This window comes from Carettochelys insculpta, chromosome 30 (assembly GCF_033958435.1).
Source record: "Carettochelys insculpta isolate YL-2023 chromosome 30, ASM3395843v1, whole genome shotgun sequence".
Taxonomy (NCBI): domain Eukaryota; kingdom Metazoa; phylum Chordata; order Testudines; family Carettochelyidae; genus Carettochelys; species Carettochelys insculpta.
Window position 1 is genome coordinate 12570513 of NC_134166.1, and position 27471 is coordinate 12597983.

General features: G+C 45.5%; 2 protein-coding genes across 2 annotated transcripts in view; both read right to left on the reverse strand.

Moving 5' to 3' along the window:
• Positions 1-704: 704 nt before the first annotated feature.
• LOC142004031 (kallikrein-6-like) lies at positions 705-10513 on the reverse strand. Its single transcript, XM_074981452.1, has 5 exons — positions 10486-10513; positions 6017-6106; positions 3551-3719; positions 2802-2967; positions 705-869 (listed from the first exon to the last, which is right to left on the reverse strand). The coding sequence occupies exons 1-5, from the start codon at positions 10511-10513 to the stop codon at positions 705-707; spliced, it is 618 nt and encodes a 205-aa protein (XP_074837553.1).
• A 13953-nt stretch (positions 10514-24466) lies between these two features.
• The window catches only part of LOC142004032 (anionic trypsin-like), a 33817-nt gene continuing 30812 nt past the window's right edge, over positions 24467-27471 (reverse strand). Inside the window, exon 6 of the mRNA XM_074981453.1 lies at positions 24467-24640. Within this exon, the coding sequence (XP_074837554.1) occupies positions 24467-24640 (174 nt within the window). The remainder of the gene's footprint in view (positions 24641-27471) is intronic.

Here is a 27471-nt window from a genome sequence, read left to right on the forward strand (position 1 = left end):
TGTTCCTGTAGCAGCGCTGGAGACCACTTCAGTTCCGTCAGATTTCAGACTTCCAGACTTCTCAGCACCTCTAGGCCCTGACACCACCCGTAAGCAAGAGACCAGATCAAAGACCCTTGAACTATTGGTAATTTAAAACAAACTTTTTTCATTTTTAATCCATTCTCAGGATTTTTGAACCCATCCCAATATTACCCAGGGATCTCACGATTTAAAAAGCAACCCCACCATTTTCAAAGCCATTTTGTAGATTTCAAGCTGAGCCCCAAGGTCCAAACCAAATCTCAGGAGTTTTAAGGTCAATCACTTGATTTTTTTCAAACAATAACGTGAATGTCAGAATGACTCATAACTGTTAAGAAAACCTCCCCAATTTAAATCAATCTTGTGAATTTATCAAAACAATGTTGCAAATTTCAAGCTGATCTCATGATTTGTTAGACAATCTCATGATTTTCTGGCTGATTCTTGCCTTTTAAATGACTCCCCCATTTTTAACTGAGTCTCAGGATAAAGTCAGACCTGGCTGGTAACTGTTGGCTGCTTTAAACTGATCACACTACAGCTCCCCGATCCCAGTCCCACCCGGGCTAGTTCTGCACACCCGAATGCGTACACACTGGGTGCTGCAGCAGGATGAAGGGAGAAGCCTGGCTGGGGTGGGTGTTTGGTGGGTTTTGGTGGTGTGGTGACACTCTGAGCTCTCAGTATGATCCAGAGTCCTTCCTGCGTATGGTGTTATTCACCCACTTGGTGACTCGGCAGACATTAGCATAGACTCCAGGATCTTCCTGATGGCCACAAACGGTCCCCCAGGAGATCACGCCCTGCAGCTTCCCATTGCAGACGAGTGGGCCTCCTGAATCACCCTGTAGAGACAATGCAGAGTGTCAGCAAAAACAGCCACGTTCCCAGCATGCACACACAGATCATGGACCATCCCCTCTAGCACTGGGAAGCAGGGATATACACACACAGACACACTCAAACACACGCATAGGGCAGGGCCTGTATCCTTGTGGGGGCGAAGGGGGAATCAGGAACATGCACCCTTTTCATAACCTCCAGCAGGGGGCAGCAGGGACACAGAGAAGGCACCAGACCTGGCTGGGGCAGGGGCTGAGTGACAACTGCCCCTCAGTTCAGACCAAGCAGGATTTGGAGGTTATAGGGGATAGAGTATTGAGCTGTGGGAGTTCAGACACCAGCACCTGCCCCCATCTCCAGGATATGCTTCTTACTTCGCATGGGTCCTCTGTGCCCTTTTTCGCTCTAGCGCAGAACATGCTGTTTGTGATCCAGTCTGGGTAAGCGTCACGACATTTGTCCTGGGGGAGGGTGTAGACGTTTGCACACTGCAGGATGTCTGCGTACGTCGCTGGACAATGACATGAAAAGAAGAGTTTAAATAGAAGGTGCAGGAGAAGAAAACTTAGTGTAAGACCCTTGACTGCTGTAAAATGGCATAGATCCATTGACTCCCCTGTCGTTACAGCCAATTGATCACAGCTGTGATCTGCTGCCATTGACTCTGTGTGATTGACCCAGCTGGGATCTGGCTGCACTGAGTCCAGAGGAGCTATGGCTGGTTCCCACCAGCTGGGGATCTGGTATATGTTTTCCAAAGAAGAAAATTTTTGATCAACATAAAAATAGAAAAAAAAAAAAGCCTCATTTCATAGCAAATGTTTCATACAGATCCAGCATTTTAAGTGATATTTTAATGTTTTCTTTCTAATTGAAGGACATCGGTGATGTTTTAAAATGGTTTTGAAACCAAAAGGAAAGGTCATTTCAAAGGAAATATTTCAAATAAAAAAATCAAACTGTTGTATCTCAGAGGTATCAAGTTTTGTTCACAATATTTATTCTGCAAATGTTTCTGAGAATGAAATCACCCCAAATCAAGTGGTTTTGAAGCTGCATTTTTCACCACATCTCATTTCAATTGAATAGATTCACCAGGAGGAGCCCAAGATCCTTGACAGCCCAATAACAAGGTCTTCTGAAAGAGCCTCCACCCCACTTTTGACACTGAACTCAGCCTCAACCCCTCCCCTCAGGGCTGTCCTTCAGGTTTTTGGTGTCTGACACAGCCCAAGCACCCGCATCCTCCATCCCCTGTGAAGAGGGGACAGCCACTCCAAGAGGTGAGGTTGTGCAGAGAGTTATGGAGGTAGGAGCTGGTGAGGTGGGCAGGAGGAGAGCAGGGAGGACTGTGGGGGACTAGACAAATTGAGTGGCACAGCTGGCTGGAGCTGTGGTCCAGCAAGTGGAGGGGTGGGAGTATTAGTGAGTGTGTGGGGAAAACTGGACTGATGGGGCCAGAGGTGAAAGAGAGAGTGGTGGGACTGGGAGATCAGGGCTAGGAGGCAGAGTAAAGGATGGATGGAGAGGGGATTGGACCAGATGGTGCCAGGAGGTGAAGCAGGAAGGGAAGGTGGGGGCATGCGAACAAGGTTAGTAGGTGGAGTGTGGGGAAGGGAGCAGGGGGATCAGGGCCCAGAGGCAGACCAAGGAGCAGAAGGTCGGGTGACTGGGGCTGCTGGCATCATTGTGGCCCACACAGCTCATGATGGCCCTTGGCACATGCAGCACAGGACACTACTAAATATGGAACAACACCAGTGCCCTGAATTTTAGTGGCACCCAACACAACTGCATATGCTATGTACACCTAAGGATAGCACTGTCTCCCCTCCTTGCCCCAGCATACGTTTGGAGGAAGTTTGTCCCCATCCTGACACGCTGCATCGTATCCCAGGAGTGGGACATCTGGTAGCCAGTATGATCGTGTTCACGTAGCTGTTGATTTGAACGGGCTTATCCAACTCCAGAAGCATGAAGTCATAGTCGTCGGAACTGCTGTTATACTTGGGGTGTATGAAGTACTTGTAGATGTTTCGTGTCTGCTCTGTGCCTTCTTTCACGCGTAGATTATGCTCCCCCAAACGCACCTTCAACGAGCTGCATGGAGAGGGGCCAAGGGAAGAAGTTCCAATATTAGGGGATTTTTCGTACACTCCTAACTCTCTGTCCCCCCGCCCTAAGTGTCCCAGTTTTTCAGTTACAATCTCATCACTCTACTTTGGGCACTCATGTCACTGCAGTCTGCTCTTGCCAAGTTTAACCTACCCATGGAAGGACTGAGAAGGGCAACCAGTCACATCTGAGCCAGAGAGTTTTGAATCTGGGAACCACTCCCAGAGTTCCACCCCATCCCATCAGATCGTAGAAACCCTGCCCAGCAGCTGTCAGGGGAAAGCTACAAGGCTTGATGCCAGCAAGTGCTGGGCCAGTTTCGGCTGGGCAGACCCATACAGGTGTGTCAAGGCACATCTGCGGAAGGTTGTTGGAAAACCGCAGAGGGTGCAGAAAAGGTCCAGAAAAATGATATGAGGGCTGGAAAATAATAGACATGGATGGGGCTGAGGTTGTGGGGGCAGAGAAAGATGTGGGCATGGATGGGGGGCACCAAGGGAGAAGAGGATGTGGATGTTGATTATTCTATTACGTCACCATCTTTCCCTCCATCCCCATGCTGACTCACCTAATGCCTGGAGAGCAGTGTGCAGCAGTTAGCACCCACTTTGGGTGTATCAGGCTCCCACCACACAAGACTGTGTTAGAGTCCACGAGGGCTGCTTGGTAGGGACGTGAACCTTTGACACAGTTCTGCCCCCCAACGACCCGGTCTACATTTTCCACTGAGGCTGAGGCTGTAATGGAGAGAGGCACATGTCAGCTTCCAGCAGGAAAGGAGGCAGGGTGAGCATCATCTATCTGTATGGCTTGGCTGGTGGTAGAATGACTGTAAGACACCACTCACACACACCCGTGCACAAGCAAAAGGTGAGCTGAGGTTGTACCAGGTGAGGTATCTCCAGTGAGGCTAGGAATGTATTATTGCCACAGAAAACCATACATTTCCCAGAGAGAGGAACAAAGTGCTGATGATAGAAGGGGAAATGGAAAGAGCTTGGTTGGTTTAACAGCCAGGAAAGGCTAAGGCACATCTGATTGTTCTCTCTAAATCCAGCAGGGCGGGGAGCAGAGTTCCCTCTAATTTTTTCCATCATCATCATCAATAACCGTGAGCTTGTTGGTGTCTGATGCCTCTCTCACTATTCCCTTCCATCTTTCCCCGTCCAGTGTGGAGTGGCTTAGTTTCTGTAGACGAGCTCCGCACCAATCTACTATATCATCTACCCATTCTCTGTGGGTCTGTCTCTCCTATTTGAACCGTCCATTATGTTGAATACCAGGGTCTTGATTTTTCGTTCATCGTTCATTCTGTAAATATGACCAAATAGTTGTAGCTTCTGTTTTATCGCCTTCTGCAGCAGGTTCTCTTTTGGCTGTATCTTTCTATATAATTCCTCACTGGTGACCTTCTGCATCCATCCTGTTCTCAGAATCTTTCTATAACTCCTTTCCAGAGCCAATATTTTTCTTTTCAAATCTTTCATTATCACCCATGTTTCACATCCGTACAACATGCTGCTGAATACACACATTTTCAAGACACTCAAGCTTCCTTCCTAAGCTAATCGCTTTGCTTTTCCAGATCTTATCCATCAGCCTCAAACTTGCACTCGCTTTCGCTATTGTAATTGCTATTTCCTTCTTACAGTCTAGAAGTTTTTCCATCGGGGCAGAATATATGTTGGTATGTGTTCCAAAGCACGTGTGAGTGTACACCATGAACAGAAACATATGCTCGGACATGTGGGTGGCTGTGGGCACTTGGCTAATCAGTTAGGTGGCACCTGAATCTCTCTTGGGCAGCCACCCAAGCACTCAGCTTAGTGGAAACTCAGGCGGGGGTTGGAGAGGTGGTGCCAGGCAGGGAGAAAATATCTATAAGAGATGGACACTGTTGTTGGGACAACAAATGGGGATAAGCACCATGGACAAATCAAGGCTGAGAATTAGAAAAATTAGTGAGCAGAGAAGGAAAGAAGCTGTGGTCCAGGAGCAGGGGACAAAAATCCTCATTATTTACTGATGGAGCTTGGTACATATATGTGACTGATTTGTCCATGGGAGAAGGGGCTGGAAAAGATGACTGAGGAGGCCCATTCACTTTGGCAAGGTTCAAAGTTTTTCCAATTGTTTATTGAAATTGTCTAAAGCCTTTTAAGCAGGGACATGAAATTTTGCAAAGGGAATAATCAGGATCAGGGAGGTGCCTTTTGCTGCTCGCAAGTAAACTCACCTACCTACAGTCATGTAACAAACATCTGGACTTTGCAATTCACACACGTTTAGGAGACTAGTGAGATGATGTTTCTAGTGTTGGCTGATGTTTCTAAGCTTTACTGCAATACAGATAATTAAAACAGCCATCTGGTTTTGGATCGTATGTTTCCCATTTTGTCAAAGTTGAAAATTTTGGCAGGATTGTGTTTAATGGGAAGAAAATTCTTTAAACAGAGATAAAAGAAGAGTGGTATCTCGTATAGCTGGGCTCCACAATCAAAATTCATCTCCCATGATGCCTGAGAACTGGGGTCTCATATGAGGCATTACCTTCTCAACCAGAGTAGAGGACATTATCAAAAAAGTCTCATGTTCTATTTTAAACTACGTTTACGCATTTTTCTTTGCAGAATTACCACTGGATTAGAAACGATATCTAGTCTATAAAAGTGATATATTTTAATTTACTGACGTCCACATTTCAGTGAAATATATTTTTCCCCAAATAAAATATTGTTTTGTGGGAATTATCAAAACTCTTTGTGTCCTGATTTAGGATGAAAACAGATTGTGAAATCACAGCTCCCTGCCAGATCCACAAACAATATCAATTCATGTGAGGTAAAGTCTGAGTATATGAATTCTCTCACATAAGCTGTGGAATTTGTGATGGGACTGCCAGGAATTCTGCACTTCCTGAGCAGCAGCCAATCTTCAGCAATGTCTCTGTGATACCCCTGGAAGGACCTGTCGTGAAGCAGCAGAACCCGCTCATACCACCCAAATTTTCTTCTCACTTGACACTTTTTCCTACCTGCTGCTGCCCCGACCACCAGCATCGCAGTGATCAGCAGTTTCATGGTGGTTGTGGCAATGGGTACAGTCAGGGGATTCACTGGTTTTCCTGCAGGGAAAGATATTGACAGGGAATCACTGGCCATGAGAGTCTTCAGGAAGGCAGATGGATCTTGCATGCGTGGTGGTCACTTGAGATTCAGGAAAGCCAGGCTTGAGTCCCTGGTCTGCCTCATCCTCCCATTAGCCAACAGCTTCTCTGCACCTCAACTGTCCTGCCTGTGTCCAGCTACGGTAGCAGTGCCCTACATGGAGTTGGGGGTTGGGGAATAAATGCTCTAATGGTCTCATGTCAGTGGGGAGCCATCCTCAGCTCAGCTCCATCCTCCACTTCTGCCTGGTTTCAGTTGCCCCCAGGGACTTATTCCATGAAAAGACCTGAGCTGTTGGGTGAAGGGGAACTAAACTCAACCCACGTGTCAAAGATTTCCCATGAGCTGGACTGAGCCCAGCCCTCCTCCCATTTGCCCTTGTTCTCATTCTTGTGTGTTGCCCCAATAACAGACAAGAGCAACCCCACCCCTGCCCAAGCAGGTTACTAGGTGACCAAATTAACGGATCTAAGGTGCTATCTGCCCTCCATGACTGCCATGTCTGAGACACACCCCCTATTTTATTTATCCTCACTATACTTTGGTGAGGCTGGGCAGGACTACAATCCCCTCTGTATAGATGGGTAAATCGAGGGACAGAGTCTCCTACAGGGAAGTGGCAGCAGTGCAGATATTAGAAGGCGTGGCTTCAAATTACCCACTGAGGACCCCAACAGCCAGTCTTCTCTGAATGCCCCTTTTCACCCCCATCCCCACCCCAATAACCAATCTGAGGCCCAGTTACATCCCGTCAACACACCAAAACAGAGCTATGGCTTTGGAAGCCCAGAACCACACCAATAAGAGAACGACGGCCTCAACCCACCTCCCTACATTTTCCCCCTAACCTCACCTTTCTCCTTTGTCCTCGGCCTCCCAGCCCCCACTTTCCCAGGCAGCCAGCCTGATGACAGGGGTTGGACTCACCCTGCCTCACTTGCAGTTCCTGGCCAGGGCCCTCAGGAGAGGAAGAGACACCAGCAGCTGTGTCTTGGAAAAAGGGAATTATAATCTGGGGGAATGGGACACTTTATATACCAGAGAAAAGGGCTGTCCCCAGGAGTCACTGTGATTGCCACATCTAGATGTCCCACATGCCAGCAGCCAGGCACCACCCTGCATCTATCAACGCCTGGCTCCAGTAGGATTGAGCAGGGGAGTTGGAGGAACAAACCAGCCTTTGTTCCTGTCTCTGTTCTCTGCAGGGGAATTGGGTGGGAATTACAAGAGAACCTTCTCCATTGCCCAACCCTTCCACCGCGCTCTGTGGTGTGTGCCTTCCTCTTCTCTTCCTGCCATTGACCCTTTGTTCCCATGTTCACCCTGGGGCCTCCCTCTACTGCCGTCCCATCCGAATTCTTCTCTCTGGGCAATGGGTGGTTTTCCCAGTGGCGCTAATATCCCCACCCCTGATGGAGATACCTTGCCTTGTACAACCTCTGCTTGCCTGATTCATTTGTACAACTGTGCACAAGCAGCAGCACATTGTCATTCTGCCACTGGCTAATCCATACAGATGTGACTGATACTTGCCCCGGTTCCTTTCCTGCTGGAGGCTGACATGTGTCCCGCTCCATTACAGCCTCAGCCTCAGAGAAACATAAAGACCAGGTCATTGGAAGGAAGTCCTGACCTTTGGCACATAGCCCTCCCAAGTGGTTGCCCAGAAGAACAGCTACATGAACTGTGGTGGGACTCTGATATACCTGAAATGAGAGTTTTGAAGAGATTGGGTAAATCAATGTGGGGGTCAAGGGAAAGGCAGTGATGTAATGGAGTAATTGTTACCTGATCATTATCTTTCTCTCAGTGTCCCCCATCCATGCACACATCTCCCTCTGACCCCACAATTCCAGCCCCATCCACCTCTATTATTCTAAGAACATAAGAACAGCCATCCTGGGTCAGACTCAGTACCCTGTCTGCTGACAGTGGCTAATACCAGGTGCCTCACAGGGAATGAACCGAACAGGTAATGATCTCCCTCCTGCCATCCATCTCCAGCTTCTGACAAACAGGCTAGGGACATCATTCCTTACCCACCCTGGCTAATGGAACCAACGACATAGGAAAGGGTAGGAGAGATGTCCTGGAGGCCAAATTTAGGTTGTTAGGAAAGAGACTGAAATCCAGGACCTCTAAGGTGGCATTCTCAGAAATGCTTCTTGTTCCACATGCAGGGCCAGGTAGGCAAGCAGAACTTCAGAGTCTCAATGAGTGGATGAGATGATGGTGTAGGGAGGAGGGGTTTAGATTTATTAGGAACTGGGGACACTTTTGGGAGAGGAGGCGCCTATATAGGAAGGATGGGCTCCACCTAAATCGAAGGGGACTGGTGGCACTAAACGTTAAAAAGGTTGTAGAGCAGTTTTTAAACTAAGAGATGGGGGAAGCCGATAGGTGCAGAGGAGCACGTGGATGAGACGGAGACTCCTCTTAGAGGAGAATCCATCGATGGAGATACTCTAGGCTTTAGTAAAAACGAGAGGAGGGGAGATATCAAACAATGGGCTAGATCAGACAACCAATCATGAACAAAAGAATCTAATACATCTGGGATGGGAAGACAAATAAGCAGAGGCAAATCTTTAAAATGCTTCTACACAAATGCTAGAAGTCTGACTAAGAAGATGGGTGAACTAGAGTACCTTGTATTAAAGGAGGAAATTGACATAATAGGCATCACGGAAACCGGTGGACTGAAGACAATGTATGGGACACAATCATACCAGGATATAAAATATATCAGAAGGATAGAATGGGCCGTGTGAGTGGCGGGGTGGCACTGTATGTGAAAGATAATGTAGAATCAAATGAAATAAGAATTTTAAATGAATCAAAATGTTCCCTATAATCACTATGGATAGTAATTCCAAGCTCTGCTAAGAATACAGCAGTAGGGATATATTATCGACCGCCTGGTCAGGACAGTGATAGTGATGTTGAAATGCTAAGGGTGATTAGAGAGGCTACGAAAATAAAACACTCAGTGGTAATGGGGGATTTCAATTATCCCCATATTGACTGGGTACATGTCACATCAGTACGAGATGCAGAAATAAGATTTCTTGATGCTGTTAATGATGGCTTCTTGAAGCAGCTGGTACGGGAACGCACAAGGGGAGAGGCAATTCTTGATTTAGTGCTGAGTGGAGTGCAGGATATGGGCCACGTGGTCAGTATTACAGGACTGCTTGGGAATAGTGATCATAATGTAATAACATTTAATATTCCTGTGGTGGGAAGAAAACCTCAGCAGTCCAACACTCCAGCATTTAATTTCAAAAAGGGGAATTATGCAAAAATGAGGAGGTTAGTTAAACAGAAATTAAAAACCAGAGTGACTAGAACAAAAACCCTGCAAGCTGCACGGAAGCTTCTCAAAGACACTATAAGACAGACCCAACTTAAATGTATACCCCAAATTAAAAAACAGACTAAGAGACTGAAAAAAGAGCTACCACAGGTTAACACCCATGTAAAACAAGCAGTGAGGGATAAAAAGGCATCTTTCAAAAAGTGGAAGGCAAATCCTAGTGAGGTAAATAGAAAGGGACATAAACACTACTAAATTAAGTGTAAAACTTGTGGAAGAAACAAAGCTTCACTCTGCGTTTGGTTAGAAACTGTCAGAGACTCTTTATTAGAATATATGAGCAGCTGCAGGGGAGAGCCCCAACTGACAGAGTTTCCCCTAGCCAGTGATAGGTGTCTCCCCGAACACCACTTTGGGCAGATAGATACACTTTTACAAGTAAAGAAAACAATAGTCCCGTGGCTCAGTAACAGACAAACTTCAAAGCTTACTCTCCTAATTAACGGGGAGCGGGCACTGCTTGGGTCTGGCTTATCTCAGAGCTGCTTGATGTTATTAGTATGCTAGAAGCATCAGCGTCTCATCTCTGGTCTCTGCACACCTCTAGTGTAGTACCCATCATTCCTTTCAGGTCAGGCTATAGCTTGACCAGACTTTTGCTAGGCCTCTGGTCTCTTACTTCCACCGCCCCCACCCCCCCACCTTTTGTGCTTTAGCACAACCATCACAACATGCAATTTTTATCTTGCTGTGCCTACACACTAAAGCAGGCCTACAAATTGCAAGCTGATATCTATATCACAGATGAAGGCTTTTTTTTTTGGTCTTTTAGAAAACTGCTGGACCCAGAAGGTCGTCTAGTGCCCCAAGGCAGAGAAAACCCAAATATACCTTCATACTTTAATTTGGAGTGGCAAATCCTCTTCAGCAAGGGAGAGGTGACTAGCATGGTCACCTGCTGTTGGGGCTTGGTCTTCACCACCAGCGCAAGCTGGGTGCCCAATGTCACAGCCTACTGACCCGGTCCTTTAAGACCTTGAACGGGCATCTTCGGCTGCTCCGGTTGGTGCACCAAGGAAGGGTGGTTCCCAGGGTGAAGAGAGGTATTAACCAATATCAGGAGCACATCCACCATTGTTTCTCTTGTACAGACCTCAGATATCCCAAGGGCTAGTGGTTTGAGCTCACAGGCACATCAGGTGGGGTTGTTGGTGTGGGTGTTTCAGTGGCGACAGTAGTCTTCTTGCAGTGAGAGGCGTGAATTCAGTTTTGAGTCCTTCTAGCTTGACAGCTGTATTGGTTGTCAACAAGGCCTGGCAAGGATCCTTGAACGAGGTTCCAGCGCTGACTTTCTGTGATATACCTTGACATGCAGCCAATCTCCAGGTAGCAGGGAGCGACATGGCTCCTCAGGTTCTCTAGGGAGTGCCTCCTGTACCTGTGAATGGAAGACTTTGACACACTTCATTAATACCTGACAAGAGTTTAATAATGCTTCATCAGTCAAGTGACTATCAGCTTTTGATGCTGACAACAGTGGGGAGACCAGGATCCTATAGACCTTCCCATTAAAATCTCAGGCTCACCAAGGCTAATGGTAGAGCATCTACCCATTTTAGGCTAGTTTCTGCACAGATTCTTTTGCAAGCTTGTTCTTTAGAATCCCATTCTGTCTTTCCACAGCTTCTACTGATTGTGGGTGGCACAGGCAGTGAAAATTCTGCAGAATTTGCAAGGCATTACATATCTCCTGCATAATCTGACCTGTAAAATGAGTCCCTCTGTCACTGTTGATGGTCAGTGGAATTCCAGCCCTGGAGATGAAGTCCTTTAACAGAATCTTGGTTACAGCTTTTGTATCGGCTTTGGTTGCACGGTAAGCTTCTACCCACCCTGAAAACATACAAACTATCACAAGTACATATTGATATTTACAACATTTCGGCATTTGAATTAAACCAATCTGGATATTTACAAAGGGTCCCCGCAGTGGGGCATGTGTTGCCCTTTTGGTCTTTACAGGTTTCCCACCATTGTGGGCCTGACATACTGGACAATCCTGGCAATAATGCTGCACTACAGAGGGAAAAATTGGAGCATACCAATCACTTTGAACCACAGTAATCATCCACCCTTTGCTTACTTGAGCCACACCGTGGTGCACGCAAGCAAAATAAGGGAGAAGGACCTTGGGTGCAACCAGGCAGCCATCTGGGGAGCCCCAAAGGTGGTCAGGATGCAAAAGGCATCCATCCAGGCTGCAGGTGGCCTTTTCTGGATCAAGGGCCTGATTGTGGAATAGTGCAACATCAGTAAGAGTTGCAATAGGAGACTGGGAGTCTGTAAAAATAGGAAATAGTGAAGTGGCCCAAGGGGGGAAAGGGCTGCAGCTTTAGCTGCTAAGTGAGCCAAGGCACTTCCACATGTAACTTCATCATGAGGAGACTGATGAGTAGCACATTTAATAGCTGCAACAGCACATGGTAACTGCAAGGAGTTTAATAAGGCAGCAACATAGGGACCATTTTTAATTTGCGAGCTCCCCCACCCCCCGAGGTAAGAAACCCTCTTCACTTCCATAATTTACGATAATCATGAACAACTGTGAAGACATAACAAGAATCAGTAAAAATATTGACAGGTTTGCCTGTGGCAAGGACACAAGCATGCGTAAGGGCAACAAGTTCAGCCACTTGGGCAAAATATACATTAGGTAGGGGCTTACTTTCAGTAACTTCACATAGGGAACACACCGCCTACCCAGCTACTAGGTTTTCCTCGTTGTTCCTTATATACCAGCCAGGTGGTGTTACAAGTGTTGAGGGTGTGGCTGGAAGACCTCCTTTTCCTTTGTAAAGAGTTTAGGCACTACAACACCCTTACTTACGTAAGCAAGTTCATGGGGGAATCAGGTTTTAGCTGTTTTGCATACCTTTTCCTTTAGTTTGCCTGACCAAATACATTTGAGGGAGGGTGGAGTTGCTAGGCACCACACTCATTAGTCTAGGCAGCTGCTGAGCAATTTGATTTGTGGAGCTGATACTGCATTGTTACTAGCAACACATCAGATAACACGTGGCCTTGACAGAAAAACTGCCAGCTGAAGCTTCAAAGCACTTTGGGCAGACTCTTACACCAACAGGGTTTAACTTTTCTGCTTTTTCTGGGTTTTGCCTCACCTGAAACGTGTATTTTTATGTTTACTTAGAAATATAGGCAACTTAACAACGCTATTAATAAGATAAGCACAAACATAAAAAATAAAACCACACTCTTCATGCTGAGAGGGGATTCATGACGTTTTAGGTTGTTCTTCAGTAAATACCAGTTTTTCTGTGTTTCTGAAAGACAAAAGAACACTTTTCTAGCCCCCGTTGGGGGTGGCAGATTACATCTTCAAATATTCCATTTACAAATATGCTTAGTTCTTTTTAAACTCTGCAAGCTACTTTGAATTTTCTCCAGACGCTTCAGAGTTAGTGATTTACTCTTTCCCCCTAATCACATGCTTGCTGCCTCAAAAAAGAAAACTTTATTAGCTCAGATCTCACTAACTGAAGGTGTTATTACAGGGATCTGACTTTCCCTTTGACTTTTATTACTTCCCTTATTCCTGCTAATATGCCCTCAGGACTCTCAGACTATAGCTTTCTTTACCTATTGCTTACCTGTGTGGGCCCAATCCTGTTTTCATTGTTAAAACGTTTCTTTTTATGGACACAGGCTTTAACTTATTGGCAATATAGCAAGGACCGGGGGCTCCTTGACTACCCCACGCACACCTTTTATCACGAGGGATGTCTTTAATTATCATTTTGAACATTGCTTAAAGACTTTCCCTTTATTAAAAGACAACCATATATATAGCATCTTATTACAGGGTCACTCATGTTAAGAGCATACTTTTTTTTTAACATCCGTTGCACTACTCTAACTAATTGTACACTACTGTACACAGCTTACATTCCCTTTTATACATTTGGGGCAGTTAAATCCCAATAGAAACCCTTTATCTTCTTGTGGCAAGTTTTATTGAATTATGGAGATTTAAATTTGATTATTTCTTTAGAACTGGCCAAATTTGGGCTATTGAAGGGGCTCTGGGTCTTAATGAGGACCCCTTTCTTTAGTAAATCTTGGATTAACTTTAAAGCTGAGAGCTGTCGGCACATCGGTATTAAACCCTTCTTCTAACTTGTATATCTGGTTTACCAGACCCTGCAGATCCCTATGGCTCTGCTGGGCATAACCCTGAGCAGGAGATTTCAAGTACATCTCACCCATTATTTCTATATATTGATGTTACCTCTATAATTTATTTAACTTTACAACAGAAGAGACAATTTAACTCTGTGAGTTTATTTAGGTTTTACACAACTTTATAGACCGATAAGTCTAACATCAGTACCAGGCAAATTAATAGAAACAATAGTAAAGAATAAAATTGCAAGGCACGTAGAAGAGCACGAATTGTTGGGCAAAAGTCAGCATGGTTTCTGCAGAGGGAAGTTGTGTCTAACTAATCTATTAGAATTCTTTGAAGGGGTTAATAAACATGCGGACAAGGGGCACCCAGTGGACATAATATACCTAGATTTCCAGAAAGCCTTTGACACGGTCCCACAGCAAAGGCTTTTATGTAAATTAGGCAGTCATGGGATAGGAGGAAAGATCCTTTCATGGATCGGGAATTGGTTAAATGACAGAAAACAAAGGGTTGGAATAAATGGTATATTTTCACAATGGAGGGGGTTAACTAGTGGTGTTCCCCAGGGGTCAGTCCTGGGACCGATCCTGTTCAACTTGTTCATCAATGATCTAGAAAATGAGGTAAGCAGTGAGGTGGCAAAGTTTGCAGATGACACCAAGTTGTTCAGGACAGTCAAAACCAAAAGGGATTGTGAAGAACTACAAAAAGATCTCAGCAAACTGAGTGATTGGGCAGCAAAATGGCAAATGAAATTTAATGTGGGTAAGTGTAAGGTAATGCACATTGGAAAAAATAACCCAAATTACACGTACAACATGATGAGGTCAAATTTAGCTACGACAGATCAGGAAAGGGATCTTGGAGTTATAGTGGATAGTTCTCTGAAGACATCCACACAGTGTGCAGCGGCAGTTAGTAAAGCAAATAGGATGTTAGGAATTATTAAAAAAGGGATAGATAATAAGACAAAAGATATCATACTTCCCCTATATAAAACTATGGTATGCCCACATCTTGAGTACTGCGTGCAGATGTGGTCTCCTCACCTCAAAAAAGATATATTGGCATTAGAAAAGGTTCAGAAAAGGGCGACTAAGATGATTAGGGGTTTGGAACGGGTCCCATATGGGGAGAGGCTAGAGAGACTGGGACTTTTCAGTCTGGAAAAGAGGCGATTGAGGGGCGATATGATAGAGGTATATAAAATCATGAATGGTGTGGAGAAAGTGAATATAGAAAAATTATTTACCTTTTCCCATAATAAAGAACTAGGGGACACCAAATGAAATTGATGGGTAGTAGGTTCAAAACTAATAAAAGTAAATTTTTCTTCACACAACGCACAATCAACCTGTGGAACTCCTTGCCGGAGGAGGCGGTGAAGGCCAGGACTCTATCAGGGTTTAAAAAAGAGCTCGATAAATTTTTGCAGGTTAGGTCCATAAATGGCTATTAGCCAGGGGTAAAGTATGGTGCCCTAGCCTTCAGTACAAGGGCAGGAGATGGATGGCAGGAGATAAATCACTTGATCATTGTCTTCTGTTCTCCTTCTCTGGGGCACCTGGCATTGGCCACTGTCGGCAGACGGGATACTGGGCTGGATGGACCTTTGGTCTGACCCAGTATGGCCATTCTTATGTTCTTATGTTCTTGTTCTTAACTTTTGTTCTCTGATATTGGAAGGTGTCCACATCGGAAGGCGTCCTCTCCTTATGGATACACCAGCAAGACAAACAGACAGACAGACAGACAGACAAAATTACCCCAGACCGGTCAAAAGCAAAGAAGCTCCAAACACAAAAGGATGAGGAGTGCAGATTAGTACAGATTCTAATTGCCAGACACTTGGCAGTACAAAACCAAAACAGCTCTTTGTTGCTGCCAGGGCAATTTATCAGATTCTGACACAAACGTGTTAGCAAGACAATTAATTTAAACAAAACTCCATGACATATACACATATACCACAACATAAATGCTTGCATGACTACACTCTGTACCACAAAGAGTTAAGAAGTTAGGAAAAAGAACTTGAACTAACAGCTTTCAGAGTTGGTCAGTTTCTTCAAGGTCTTATAGTCCGGGCTTTTGTCCAAAAAGCTGTTTCTCACAGCCCAGATGCATCTGCCCCGATATTCCTTACTCTCCTACATTGTGTTTGATCCCATTCTCCTGCTGTGACTGCTGTGACCTGACGGGTTGCAAAGTTTAGCTTCTGCTTAAGCGGTTTAATAACGGATTTACAGCAATTATGATCTGAAGGGGCTCCACCTTGTTTTGCTGTTAGTTTCTTTACCTTGCCCTGTAGGACTGGATTTTAAATTTGAAGGGTCAGACTGATCAGTCTTATCTTGTTGCTTCAATTTCTTTACATGCAACATCAGTTTATTATTGGAGTCCTTAAGACTCCTTACCTGGGATTCATTTAAGAGCTTGGATGTTTTCTCTTATTAGTTTCTTCATACCAATCAAAATATACATTCCACTGAGTTTGAGAAATTTTGCTACCTTTTGATTCTAATGCCCTCTGGAGAGAAATAATTTTATCCAAGTCAAATGTACCCTCTAGAGGAAATTGCTTTGAAGGATCATTTCTGGTGCACCAATTCCATTTACCCAAACCACACACACTTTATGGCCATAGTATCGGAGGGGGAGCCGTGTTAGTCTGGAGCTGTAACAGCAACGAAGGGTCCTGTGGCACCTTATAGACTAACAGAAAAGTTTTGAGCATGAGCTTTCGTGAGCACAGACTCACTTCATCAGATGCTGGTCTTGGTTTTATACCTGGCCCTTCAGACTTCCAAGACCAGCATCTGATGAAGTGAGTCTGTGCTCACGAAAGCTCATGCTCAAAACTATTCTGTTAGTCTATAAGGGGCCACAGGACCCTTCGTTGCTGTTTATGGCCATAGTGAGTATACATATAGTATGCTGGGGTGCCCTTTGGCGGGGCTGGGACCTCCTTAGACTCACTGCCCCCCATAACCTCAATTCACGTGGGGCACTCACACAGGAATGGCTTATTAAGGATTAGGTGACCAAGACCGAGGGCAGTGCTCAAAGCAGCGTCCTAACAGTCTGACAGTCACACTCACCTCTGACCATTCGAAAGGAGTACCGTGGAGAGTATAGGGAAAGAAACCACACAAGTCTGCTGGGTCACAAGATTCAGACTGGACAGCCGTGGGAACAGGTTAGGGTAAGATGGGCCTAATCGTTGAGCCACGAGGTTCCATTGATCCCCCCGCCTTGCTTTCGGTCTCCTCATATGCAGGGAGCCCTGGTGCGGCTGTAGTCAACTTAAGTCCCAGGCTTGGTCAACTATTTATACAGTGATTCTAAAGGACGACACATCCAGTCCTAGTCCCAGACCCGGTAAGCGGCTCATCTCATCCATCCATCAGGGAGGGGAATGGCACTGCCTTATGCCGGACAGTGCATAGCATGGAAATATGCACACAAAAGGAAACACGCTGGGGTTCAGGATTTTTCCGTAGTCCTAACCCTGGACAGCATAACTGTGGACCTCAATGTCCACAAATTAGCCACCCCTATTGTCTAGGCAACTTATCTGAACCTCAATTCACACCAACACACTTACCAAAACTCTAGGAGCGTCTGACAGCTTTATAGGTCTTCATGTCCAGATGGCGTTGCCCTGACATCCACAGGCAGTCCTCCACCAAAAACCCTCACAGAGATTTCAAAAGGTCTCTTACCTCTGAAGTGGCGCTGAGGGTTTTGGAGGAGAACAGTCCACAAGTCGTCAAAGTTCTAATCGGGCGTTACCATCCGAGTCACGGCACCAGAATTGTGGAAGAAACAAAGCTTCACTCTGTGTTTGGTTAGAAACTGTCAGAGACTCTTTATTAGAACATACAAGCAGCTGCAGGGGAGAGCCCCAACTGACAGAGTTTGCCCTAGCCGGTGATAGGAGTCTCCCCAAACACCACTTTGGGCAGATGGATATACTTTTACAAGTAAAGAAAACAATAGTCCCGTGGTTTAGTAACAGACAAACATCAAAGCTTACTCTCCTAATTGATGGGGAGCGGGCACTGCTTGGGTCTGGCTTATCTCAGAGCTGCTTGGCATTATTCGTATGCTAGAAGTATCAGTGTCTCATCTCTGGTCTCTGCACACCTCTAGTGTAGTAGCCATCATTCCTTTCAGGTCAGGCTATAGCTTGACCAGACTTTTGCTAGGCCTCTGGTCTCTTACTTCCACAAACGGTAATAAGGAAAGCCAAAAAAGATTTTGAGGAACAGCTAGCCAAAAGCTCAAACTAAAAACAGTGGGGCCCCTAGACAATGCAAATACAAAAGTAGCAATAAAAGGATGATAAAGCCATTGCTGAGAGACTAAATGATTTCTTTGCATAAGTCCTCACGACTGAGGATGTTGGGGAGATTCCCAAACCTGCACCGTTTTCTGTGGGAAATGAAACTGAGGAACTGTCCCGGATTGAAGTGTCATTAGAGGAGGTTTTGGAACAAATAGATAAACTTAATGTTAACAAATCACCGTGACCGGGTGGCATTCATCCAAGGGTTCTGAAAGAACTCAAATGGGAAATTGCAGAACTATTAACACTAGTTTGTAACCTGTCCTTTGAATCAGCTTCCGTACCTAATGACTGGAAGATAGCTAATGTGACACCAATATTTAAAAAAGGGCTCTAGAGGTGACCTTGGCAATTACAGACTGGTAAGTGTAATGTCAGTTCTGGGCAAATTAGTTGAAACAATAGTAAAGAATAAAATTGTCAGGCATGTAGAAGAACATAGTTTGATGGGCGAAAGTCAACATGGCTTCTGCAGAGGGAAATCACGTCTTACTAATCTGTTAGAGTTCTTTGAAGGGGTTAACAAACATGCAGACAGGGGAGATCCAGGGGATATAGTACACTTAGATTTCCAGAAAGCCTTTTACAAGGTGCCTCATCAAAGACTCTTATGTAAATTAAGTTGTCATGGGATAAGAGGGAAGGTTCTTTTTATGGATTGAGAACTGGTTAAAGGACAGGAAACAAAGGGTAGGCATAAATGGTAAATTTTCTGAATGGAGAGGGTAACTAGTGGTGTCCCCCAAGGGTCAGTCCTAGGACCAATCCTGTTCAACTTAGTCATAAATGATCTGGAGAAGGGGGTGAGCAGTGAGGTGGCAAAGTTTGCAGATGACACTAAACTGTTCAAGATAGTCGAGACAAAGGCTGACTGAGGAACTTCAAAAAGATCTCATCAAACTGAGTGATTGGGTAACAAAATGGCAAATGAAATTTAATGTGGATAAGTGTGAGGTAATGCACATTGGAAAAAATAACCCCAACTATACTTACAATACAATGGGGGCTAATTTAGCTATAACTAACCAGGAAAGAGATCTTGGAGTTATCATGGATAGTTCCTTGAAAACATCCACGCAGTGTGCAGAGGCAGGCAAAAAGACAAAGAAGATGTTAGGTATTATTAAAAAAGGGAGAGAAAATAAGACAAGGAGTATCTTACTGCCCCTATATAAATCTATGGTACGCCCACATCTTGAATACTGTGTGCAGATGTGGTCTCCTCACCTAAAAAAATATCCTGGCACTGGACAAGGTTCAGAAAAGGGCCACTAAAATGATTATGGGCTTGGAACAGGTCCCGTGTGAGGAGAGGCTAAAAATATTGAGACTTTTCAGTTTAGAAAAGAGGAGACTGAGGGGCGACATGATAGAGGTATATAAAATTATGACAGGTATGGAGAGGGTGAATAAGGAGAAGTTATTTTCTTGTGCTCATAATAGAAGAACTAGAGGACACCAAATGAAATTAATGGTTAGCAGGTTTTAAACTAATAAAAGAAAGTTCTTCATGCAGCCCATGGTTAACCTGCGGAATTCCTTGCCAGAGGAGACTGTGAAGGCTAGGACTATAACAGAATTTAAGAAACAGCTAGATAAATTCATGGAGGTCAGGTCCATAAAAGGCTGTTAGCCAAGGGTAGGAATGGTGTCCCTGGCCTCTGATTGTCAGGGGCTGGAGATGGATGGCAGGAGGCAAATCACTTGATCATTGTCTTTGGTCCACTCCCTCTGGGGCACCTGTGTAGCCAGACAGCCAGCCCCCTCTCAGACCAGCATTGCTGGGAACACAAGGGAGCCAAAACAACAGGGCACTTAACATAAATTCCAGCACAGCCTTTGAAGCTGTGAGAAGCACAGGTGTGCTGCTACAATGTGCCTCTGGGAACATATACAACGATTAGGCTCACAGCAGACAGAGAAGCTGTGACAGACATGGCTCTTAGCCCCTACTAAATAACATGATGCACACACACCCACATCCTAGGTGGGAAAATATTTACCCTAATAAAAGAATGTCCAGTAGTCGAAACTTATTGTTTCTCTCCCTTGCAAGTGTAAACTACTCTTGCGAGAGCTGGCGTCGCCCAGACAGACCAGCCCCAATTTGGCATAAGAAAGGAGAAAGAGAATAAAGGAGTACAGAGGTATAAGTATGGGACCTACAGCACCATGATTTTTGAGTGCTTTTCACTATCTATCTGCTGGTCAGATAAGTGACAGCCTCCCAAGGCTTCTGCAGCTAAGAGGGTCCCTGAGCCTTGTCCCTTATTCGTCTTTCCGCGGAATTGAGTGACCGATCCTGGCTTGGCACCGCTGGAATCGAGAGATGCAAGGAGGGTAAGAAGCACCCACACCTGATCTCCTATCTTTAGTGTACACATATTTTGAAATAGAGCTCTATACTTTGTTGTCTTTCTTTGGGATTGTGGCTTCAGCTTTGTAACTTGTTTGTGTGTGTAACATCTATACATTTAAATAAGTAGGCACTAGCAATTTTGTAACCACATGATTAGAATCTAGTTTAATAAATTTTGGTAACCATTTGTGCATAAGCCTGATTTGTTTCTCTGGTTTACTGTAAAGCAGCCAACACAATTAAAGAACCTCAGCCGTTTTGGCTATAAAGCCTGGCCATTAGGTGAGAGTACTAAGAGCCTAGCGTTGAGTTGTGCCGCCTCCACGGGGCAAACTCTTGGGGCGCCTGTCAGTCAATCCTGACTGCCCACTGCGAAGGAGCTCTGAGCTCTAGCAGTTAAAGTCACGGGTGTGGAAAGGCTCTTAGTGCTGCCATTGGGGCACCTGTCAGTCAGTGTTGACTGCCCACTGCGAAGGAGCTCTGAGCTCTAGCAGTTAAAGTCATGGGTGGTTAGGACCTTGGGGCATCCGTCAGCCTAGCCCGGGCTGCCCGCCGCGAAGGGACAGTGCGTCCTAGCGGTTAAAGTCACGGATGGTATAAAACGGGCATAGCTGGCACCTCACCAAACATCCTTGGCCATCGGCTAACAACCTGGCACTGGTCACTGTGGGCAGACAGGCTACTGGGCTGGATGGAGCTTGGTCTGACCCAGTATGGCCGCTCTTATGTTCTTAATAGCCATTAATGGACCTACCCAGCATGAATTTATGTAGCTCTATCATGTTACAGTCCTACCCTTCACAGCCTCCTCTGGCAAGAAGTTCCACATTTTGTGTGCTGCATGAAGAAGAATTTCCTTTTATTTGTCTTAAACCTGCTGCCCATTAATTTCATGTGGTGTCCCCTAGTTCTGATCTTATGGGAACAAGTAAATAATTTTTCCTTGTTCACTTTCTCCACACCACGCATAATTTTATACACCTCTATCATATCCCCCTTAGTCTCCTCTTTTCCAAGCTGAAAAGTCCTAGTCTCTTTAATTTCTCTTCATAGGGCACCCGTTCCAAATCCCTAATTATTTTAGTTTCCCTTTTCTGAACCTCTTCTAATGCCAATATACCTTTTTGAGATGAGGAGATCACATCTGTACACAGTATTCAACATGTGGGTGTATCATGGTTTTATATAAGGGTATTAAGATATTCTCCATCTTATTCTCTATCCCTTTTTTAATGATTCCTAACATCCTCTTTGTTTTTTCGACTTTCCCTTCACACTGCGTGGATGGTTTCAGATGTTTTCTATCCATGATGACTCCAAGATCTCTTCTTTCCTGATTAGTTATTAACATTAAATTTCATTTGCCATTTTGTCGCCTAATCACTCAGTTTTGTGAGATCCTTCTGAAGTTTTTCGCAATTTGCTTTGGTCTTAAATATCCTGAGCAGTTTGGTATCGTTTTCAAACGTTGCCACCTCACAGTTTATCCATTTCTCCAGATCATTTATGAATAAGTTGAATAGGATTGGTCCTAGGACTGACCTTTGGGGAACACCAGGCTCTCATATAATTTTTCTGGATCTTTTGTTCACCTTCTGCAGTTTTCCAGCAACCTTCTGCAGAAGTGCCTCGGCACACCTGTATCGGTCTGCCCATTGGAAGCTGAACTTGCACTCGCTGGCAGCCCTTGTAACGTCCTCCTGACAGAATGCAGTGGAGCTCTGGGAATAATTTTCCTTGACTCCAGACTAATGTTTTATTTCTCACCCTAGAGGATGGGAGGTCTGAGACCCACTGCTAATTTCAGGGCATCTGGGAGGCTCATTGGCTGAAACCAGGAGCCCTGACTCCCAGTGCCTTCCAACCTTCAAGGCTAAACTACAGGTGCTCTCAAACCACAGGTGACGCTCACGGCTCCAAGAAATGCACCATGAGAATTTGAGACATGGAATGAATGAGTGGTGTTCTGCAGAAGGGGAATGCCTGACAACAAAGCTGCAATTAATCCAGGTCTTTTCCCTCACCTCCATTTGTCCTAGCTCTGACTTTGTGTTAGGACTAAGCAGGGTTCTTTCTTGTAAGCTGAAACATCCATTAAATTGTATAAGTAATATGCCATTCTCAGTCTTCCACAGGTAGGTTCAACATGATGTGAGCAGACCACGGTGACGTGGGCGCCAAAATTGAAGGGAGGAGACCACAACTGAGAAAAAATGGGACACATTTTGGTGTGTGTGTGCGGTGGAGGGGGATAGTCACTAGCATGAGACAAAGCCCCTAATACAGGAACCTCTTCCACTGGCCGAAGGCTTGGAGAGATGCCCAGAAGAGATTCAGGTGCCGCCCAACTGATTACACAGCGCTTACAGCCACCCACAGTGGGCGGAATATGTTTCTGTTGGTGGTGCACATCCACCCATGCCTTGGAGCACAAACCAGCATTTATTCCACCCACAGATGGGGAAAAGATTAAAGGGCACCCTGCACCCTGCCCTGTTGCATTGAGAGAGAACGCTCAGCTCCCATCTCAGCCTTACTTTCCAGTTGAACCAGTTGAGCTTTTCCCCTCTCCTCTTCTGCCATTGACCCTTTGTTCCTATGATCACTCTGGTGCCCACCTCTACCACTGTCCCAGTTGGAATTTCTCTCCCTGGAAATCCTGTGCTTTTTCCAGGGGCACCAATGCATCCCCTCCCTACTGGAGATACTTTGCCTTGTACAGCCTCAGCACACCGTGTGCATTGGCAAGTGGTGACTCTTGCTAATCCTGCCACCGGTCAATCTGTACAGATGTGACTGATGCTCGTCCTGGTCCCTTTCCTGCTGGAGGCTAACATGTGCCTCTCTCCATCACAGCCTCAGCCTCACAGGAGGATGAAGACTGGGTCGGAGGACCTGCCCTATACCTACTTATCTCATAGAGCTGGAAGGGACCTTCAGAGGTCATCAAGTCCAGTCCCCTGCCCTCATGGCAGGACCTGTCTCCCTCCCTGACCAATTATTTTTTTTTAAATCTCTTTGACCCAGATCCCTAAATGTCCCCCTCAAGGACTGAGCTCACTAGCCTGGGTTTAGCACATCAATGCTCAAACCACTGAGCTTCACCTCCCCTTCTCCCTTTGGTTCACAGCCCTACGAAGCAGTTCTCTTGAAGAATGGCCACATCCACTGTGGTGGGATCCTGATACACCCTACAGGGTGCTAGCTGCGGCACATAACTTTAAAGAGATGGGGATGCTGGGGGAGGGGTGGGCGGGGTGTCAAGGGAAAGATGGAAGTGGAAGGTGGAGCTGAGCTGGGGAAGATGAGGTTCCCATTGACATCAGAACATGAGTGCATATATTCCCCAAGCCCCCACTCCAGATAGGACATTGTATCTTCATGGTGCACAGGCAGGGTAGTTCAGGTACCGAGAAACTGCTTGCTAATGGGAATATGAGGAAGAACAGGGACTCAAGCCTGGCTTTCCTGAATCCTAAGGGAGCAGCACACATGTGAGACTGTTCAGCCTCCTGAAGCCCCCCATGGCCAATGATTCCCTGTCAATCTCTTTTCCTGAAGTAAAACTAGTGACTCCCCGGACTGTATCTATTACTACAACCGCCATGGAGCTGATCCTTGTGATGCTGGTAGTCGGGAAGGCAGCAAGTAGGAAAGAATCAGCCAAGACGCCTGGGTGAGGTGAGAGCATTCCGAAGTTTCACCACAGGTGCTTCCAGGGTGTAACAGATACGTTGCTGAAAACAGGTTGCTTTTCAAGAAGAGCATTGCTCCCAGCAACTGAATTATGGATTCACAGCTTGAGAAAGGGAATGAATATGTTAATATCTTATCTCACCTGAAACTCAGATGGATTTATATTGCGTGGGGAACAGCCAGGGAGCTAAGAGTTTGCAATCTGTTTTCCTCCCAGATCAGGACAAAAGGAAACGAGTTTGATGATTCTCACCAAGCAAAATATTTTATGGGGAAAAAAATCATTATTGCCAAAAACCAATAGGCAGCTGTCATCAATGTTTAGGTGCCAAATCTAGAGGCTGAAGATGATGTGAAGCAGAAGTTCTACACCCAATTGGACACAGTCCTAAAAGACAAGTTTATTTTCTGGGGGGATTTCAATGCTGGGGTTGGACGAAATGTGGACCACTGGCAGGCTGCCGTTGGGAAAGAAGGATTTGGCAGCAGCAACTCCAGTGGAGCGCTCCTCCTCATGAAATGTGTGGAACACGAGCTCGTCATCGTGAACACCCTTCTTCTGCTGGAAAAACAAATTTAAGACCTCATGGCAACATCCTCCGTTGAAGCACTGGCACCTCATAGACTAGTCACTGTCCATGCCCATCCCTGCAACAAACCTCGTTGCCAGCTCTGCCCACATATCTACACCAACAACACCATTACAGGACCGAACCAGATCAGCCACACCACTGTGGGTTCATTCAGGTGCACATCTACCAATATAATTTACGCCATCATGTGCCAGCAATGCCCCTCTGCTATATACATTGGACAAACTGGACAGTCTCTACGTAAAAGAATAAACGCACTCAAATCAGGTATCAGAAATGGCAATATACGAAAACCCGTAGGAGAGCACTTCAATCTCCCAGGCCACACAGTAGCAGACTTAAAAGTAGCTATCCTACAGCAAAGAAATTTGAGGACCAAACTCCAAAGAGAAATTTCTGAGCTACAATTCATCTGCAAATTCGATGCCCTCAGCCCTGGCTTAAACAAAGCCTGCGAATGGCTGGCTAAATACAGAAGCAGCTTCCCCTCCCTTGGTGTTCACACCTCCAGATCAACTGCTGGTAGTCAGCCTCACCCTTGCTGACTGAGCTAACCTTGTTATCCCCACCTTTGCTCTGGCTTATTTATACCGGGCCCTGCAGATTTCCAAGACCAGCATCTGATGAAGTGAGTCTGTGCTCACAAAAGCTCATGCTCAAAACTTTTCTGTTAGTCTATAAGGTGCCACAGGACCCCTCGTTGCTGTTACAGATCCAGACTAACACGGCTACCCCTCCGATACTGTCCGTGCTCGGGGTTGGCATGATGTCCTTCTCACACACGCAATAACTAGCACTGATGACTGCTGGACCAATCACCACCTTCTTGGATCCACAACAGCAATTAGGATTGTCAGCAAATGAAGAACTCAGAAGAAACTGATGTGATGAAAGATCAATGTACAAGGCTTAAAGGACCCATCAGACAAAGTGACTTCCAGATAGCACGCCAGAGGAAACGGCCAACAGCATACCCTGAAGATGTGGAAGAACACTGGTGTCAAATGAAAAATGCCATCATTGGAGCTTGTGGAGAAACCATTGGCTACCAGTTCAGGAAGCATCAGGACTGGTTTGATGAGAATGATGTGGAAATTGGATGTCTGACTGAGGCAAAAAGGAAAGGCTTTAGGGCCCAGCAAAGTGACAACAGCGCCGCAATGAAGAGAGAAGCACATGCCAAGGTGAAGGCAGAAGTCTAATGTAAAACAAGGACTCTGAGAAACCAATGGTGGAATGAGAAGGCACGAGAACTCCAGCATCTTGCGAACGTCAAGAGTACAAGAGGTTTCTTCAATGCCATCAAAGCTGCTTGTGGACCAAGAATCCCTTGACTCAATCCCCTGAACACAAAGCATGGTACCCAGCTTTTGAAAGACAATGAAGCAATTGCTTCTCACTGGACGGAGCACTAAAATGACCTCTTGATCCACCCCTCCCAAGTGGTCCTAGAATCCTTTGACCAAATCCCTCAGCAGCCACCAAGAGATGATCTTTCAACTCCTCCTATCCTGAGTGAGGTCCAAGCTGCCATCAAAGCGATGAAATACAAGACAACCAGATGAGATGGAACCCCCGCCGAAGTCTTCAAATAAGATGTGTCAGAGCTCCACAAACAACGCCACCTCCTGATTCTCAAGGTCTGTGATAGCGAGCAAATGCCATGACAGTTCAGAGACACTCTGCTAATCAGTCTCTTTAAGAATGGTGACAAGTATGATTGTGAATGCTATCGTAGCATCTCGCTCCTGACAATGGGAGGGAAAATTTAACCTACATCCTTCCAAACCAACTCCTGCCACTCTCAGAAGAAATTCTCCCAGAATCACAGTGTGGCTTCTGACCATTTCAAGGAACGGTGGGCGTGAGCTTCACTGCCCAGCAACTGCAAGAAAAATTTCGTGAACAAAACCAAGCCTTATACACGAACTTCATCAACCTAACCAAAGTGTTTGACTCAATCAATTGTACCGCCCTGTAGACCATCCTCTCAAAGATTGGCTGCTTCCAAAAACTTCATTAGCATCTTGAGGCTGTTTTACAACATGATTGCCCCTGTATTAAGTAACAACGGATCCCAAGTGACCCTTTTAAGGTCAAACTAGGAATTAAATAAGGCTGCATTATTGTCCCATCACAGTTCTGCATCTTCATCGCCATGACCCTTTACCTTATTGATGACAAGCTTCCAGATGACATGATGATTGTCTATGGAATGAATGGGAAATTTTTTAGTTTCAGAAGACTGATGGCTAAAAGCAAGACCTCTGTGACCTCAGGCATGGAGCTCCAATATGCAGATGACAACATGGCTGCTGCTCTTTCTTCCAGGGCCCTTCAGACCATTTTAAGCACCTTCATCAAAGCATATGAGAACCTTGGTCTCACACTGAAGACCAAAAAGACTAAAGTGCTCCACCAACCCTTGCCGATTGGACAATCTCATATACCTTCTCTTGAAGTCAACCGAGAATGGCTGGAAAAATGTGCAGCAGTTACTTGGAAGTTATCTTTCCACTAAAGTCAACATTGACACAGAAATCCAGCATCTTCTGAGCTGTGCAAACTCTGCTTGCACCCACCTGAGACAAAGGGCCGTCAAAAACTGGGACATCTATCCCAAGACAAAGTTCCTTGTATTCCATGCAGTGATTGTTCCAGTGCCATTTTACAAATGTGAAATCTGAACAACATACAAGTGTCATTTGAAGGCACTTGACAAATATCATCAACTCTGCCTCAGGATAATTCTAAATATCTCTTGGGAGGACAGGCGCACGAACACTAGCATCCTGGAAGA

Excerpts from the sequence above, each read along its gene's own strand:
- LOC142004031 (XM_074981452.1), bottom strand. The coding sequence starts at position 10,513 with ATGCCCGTTCAAGGTCTTAAAGGACCGG. Across the intron at positions 3,720-6,016 it reads GGTGGTCGGGGCAGCAGCAG|CCTCAGCCTCAGTGGAAAAT; the intron begins GTAGGAAAAAGT and ends TCTCCATTACAG. Across the intron at positions 2,968-3,550 it reads CACTGCTCTCCAGGCATTAG|CTCGTTGAAGGTGCGTTTGG; the intron begins GTGAGTCAGCAT and ends CTCTCCATGCAG.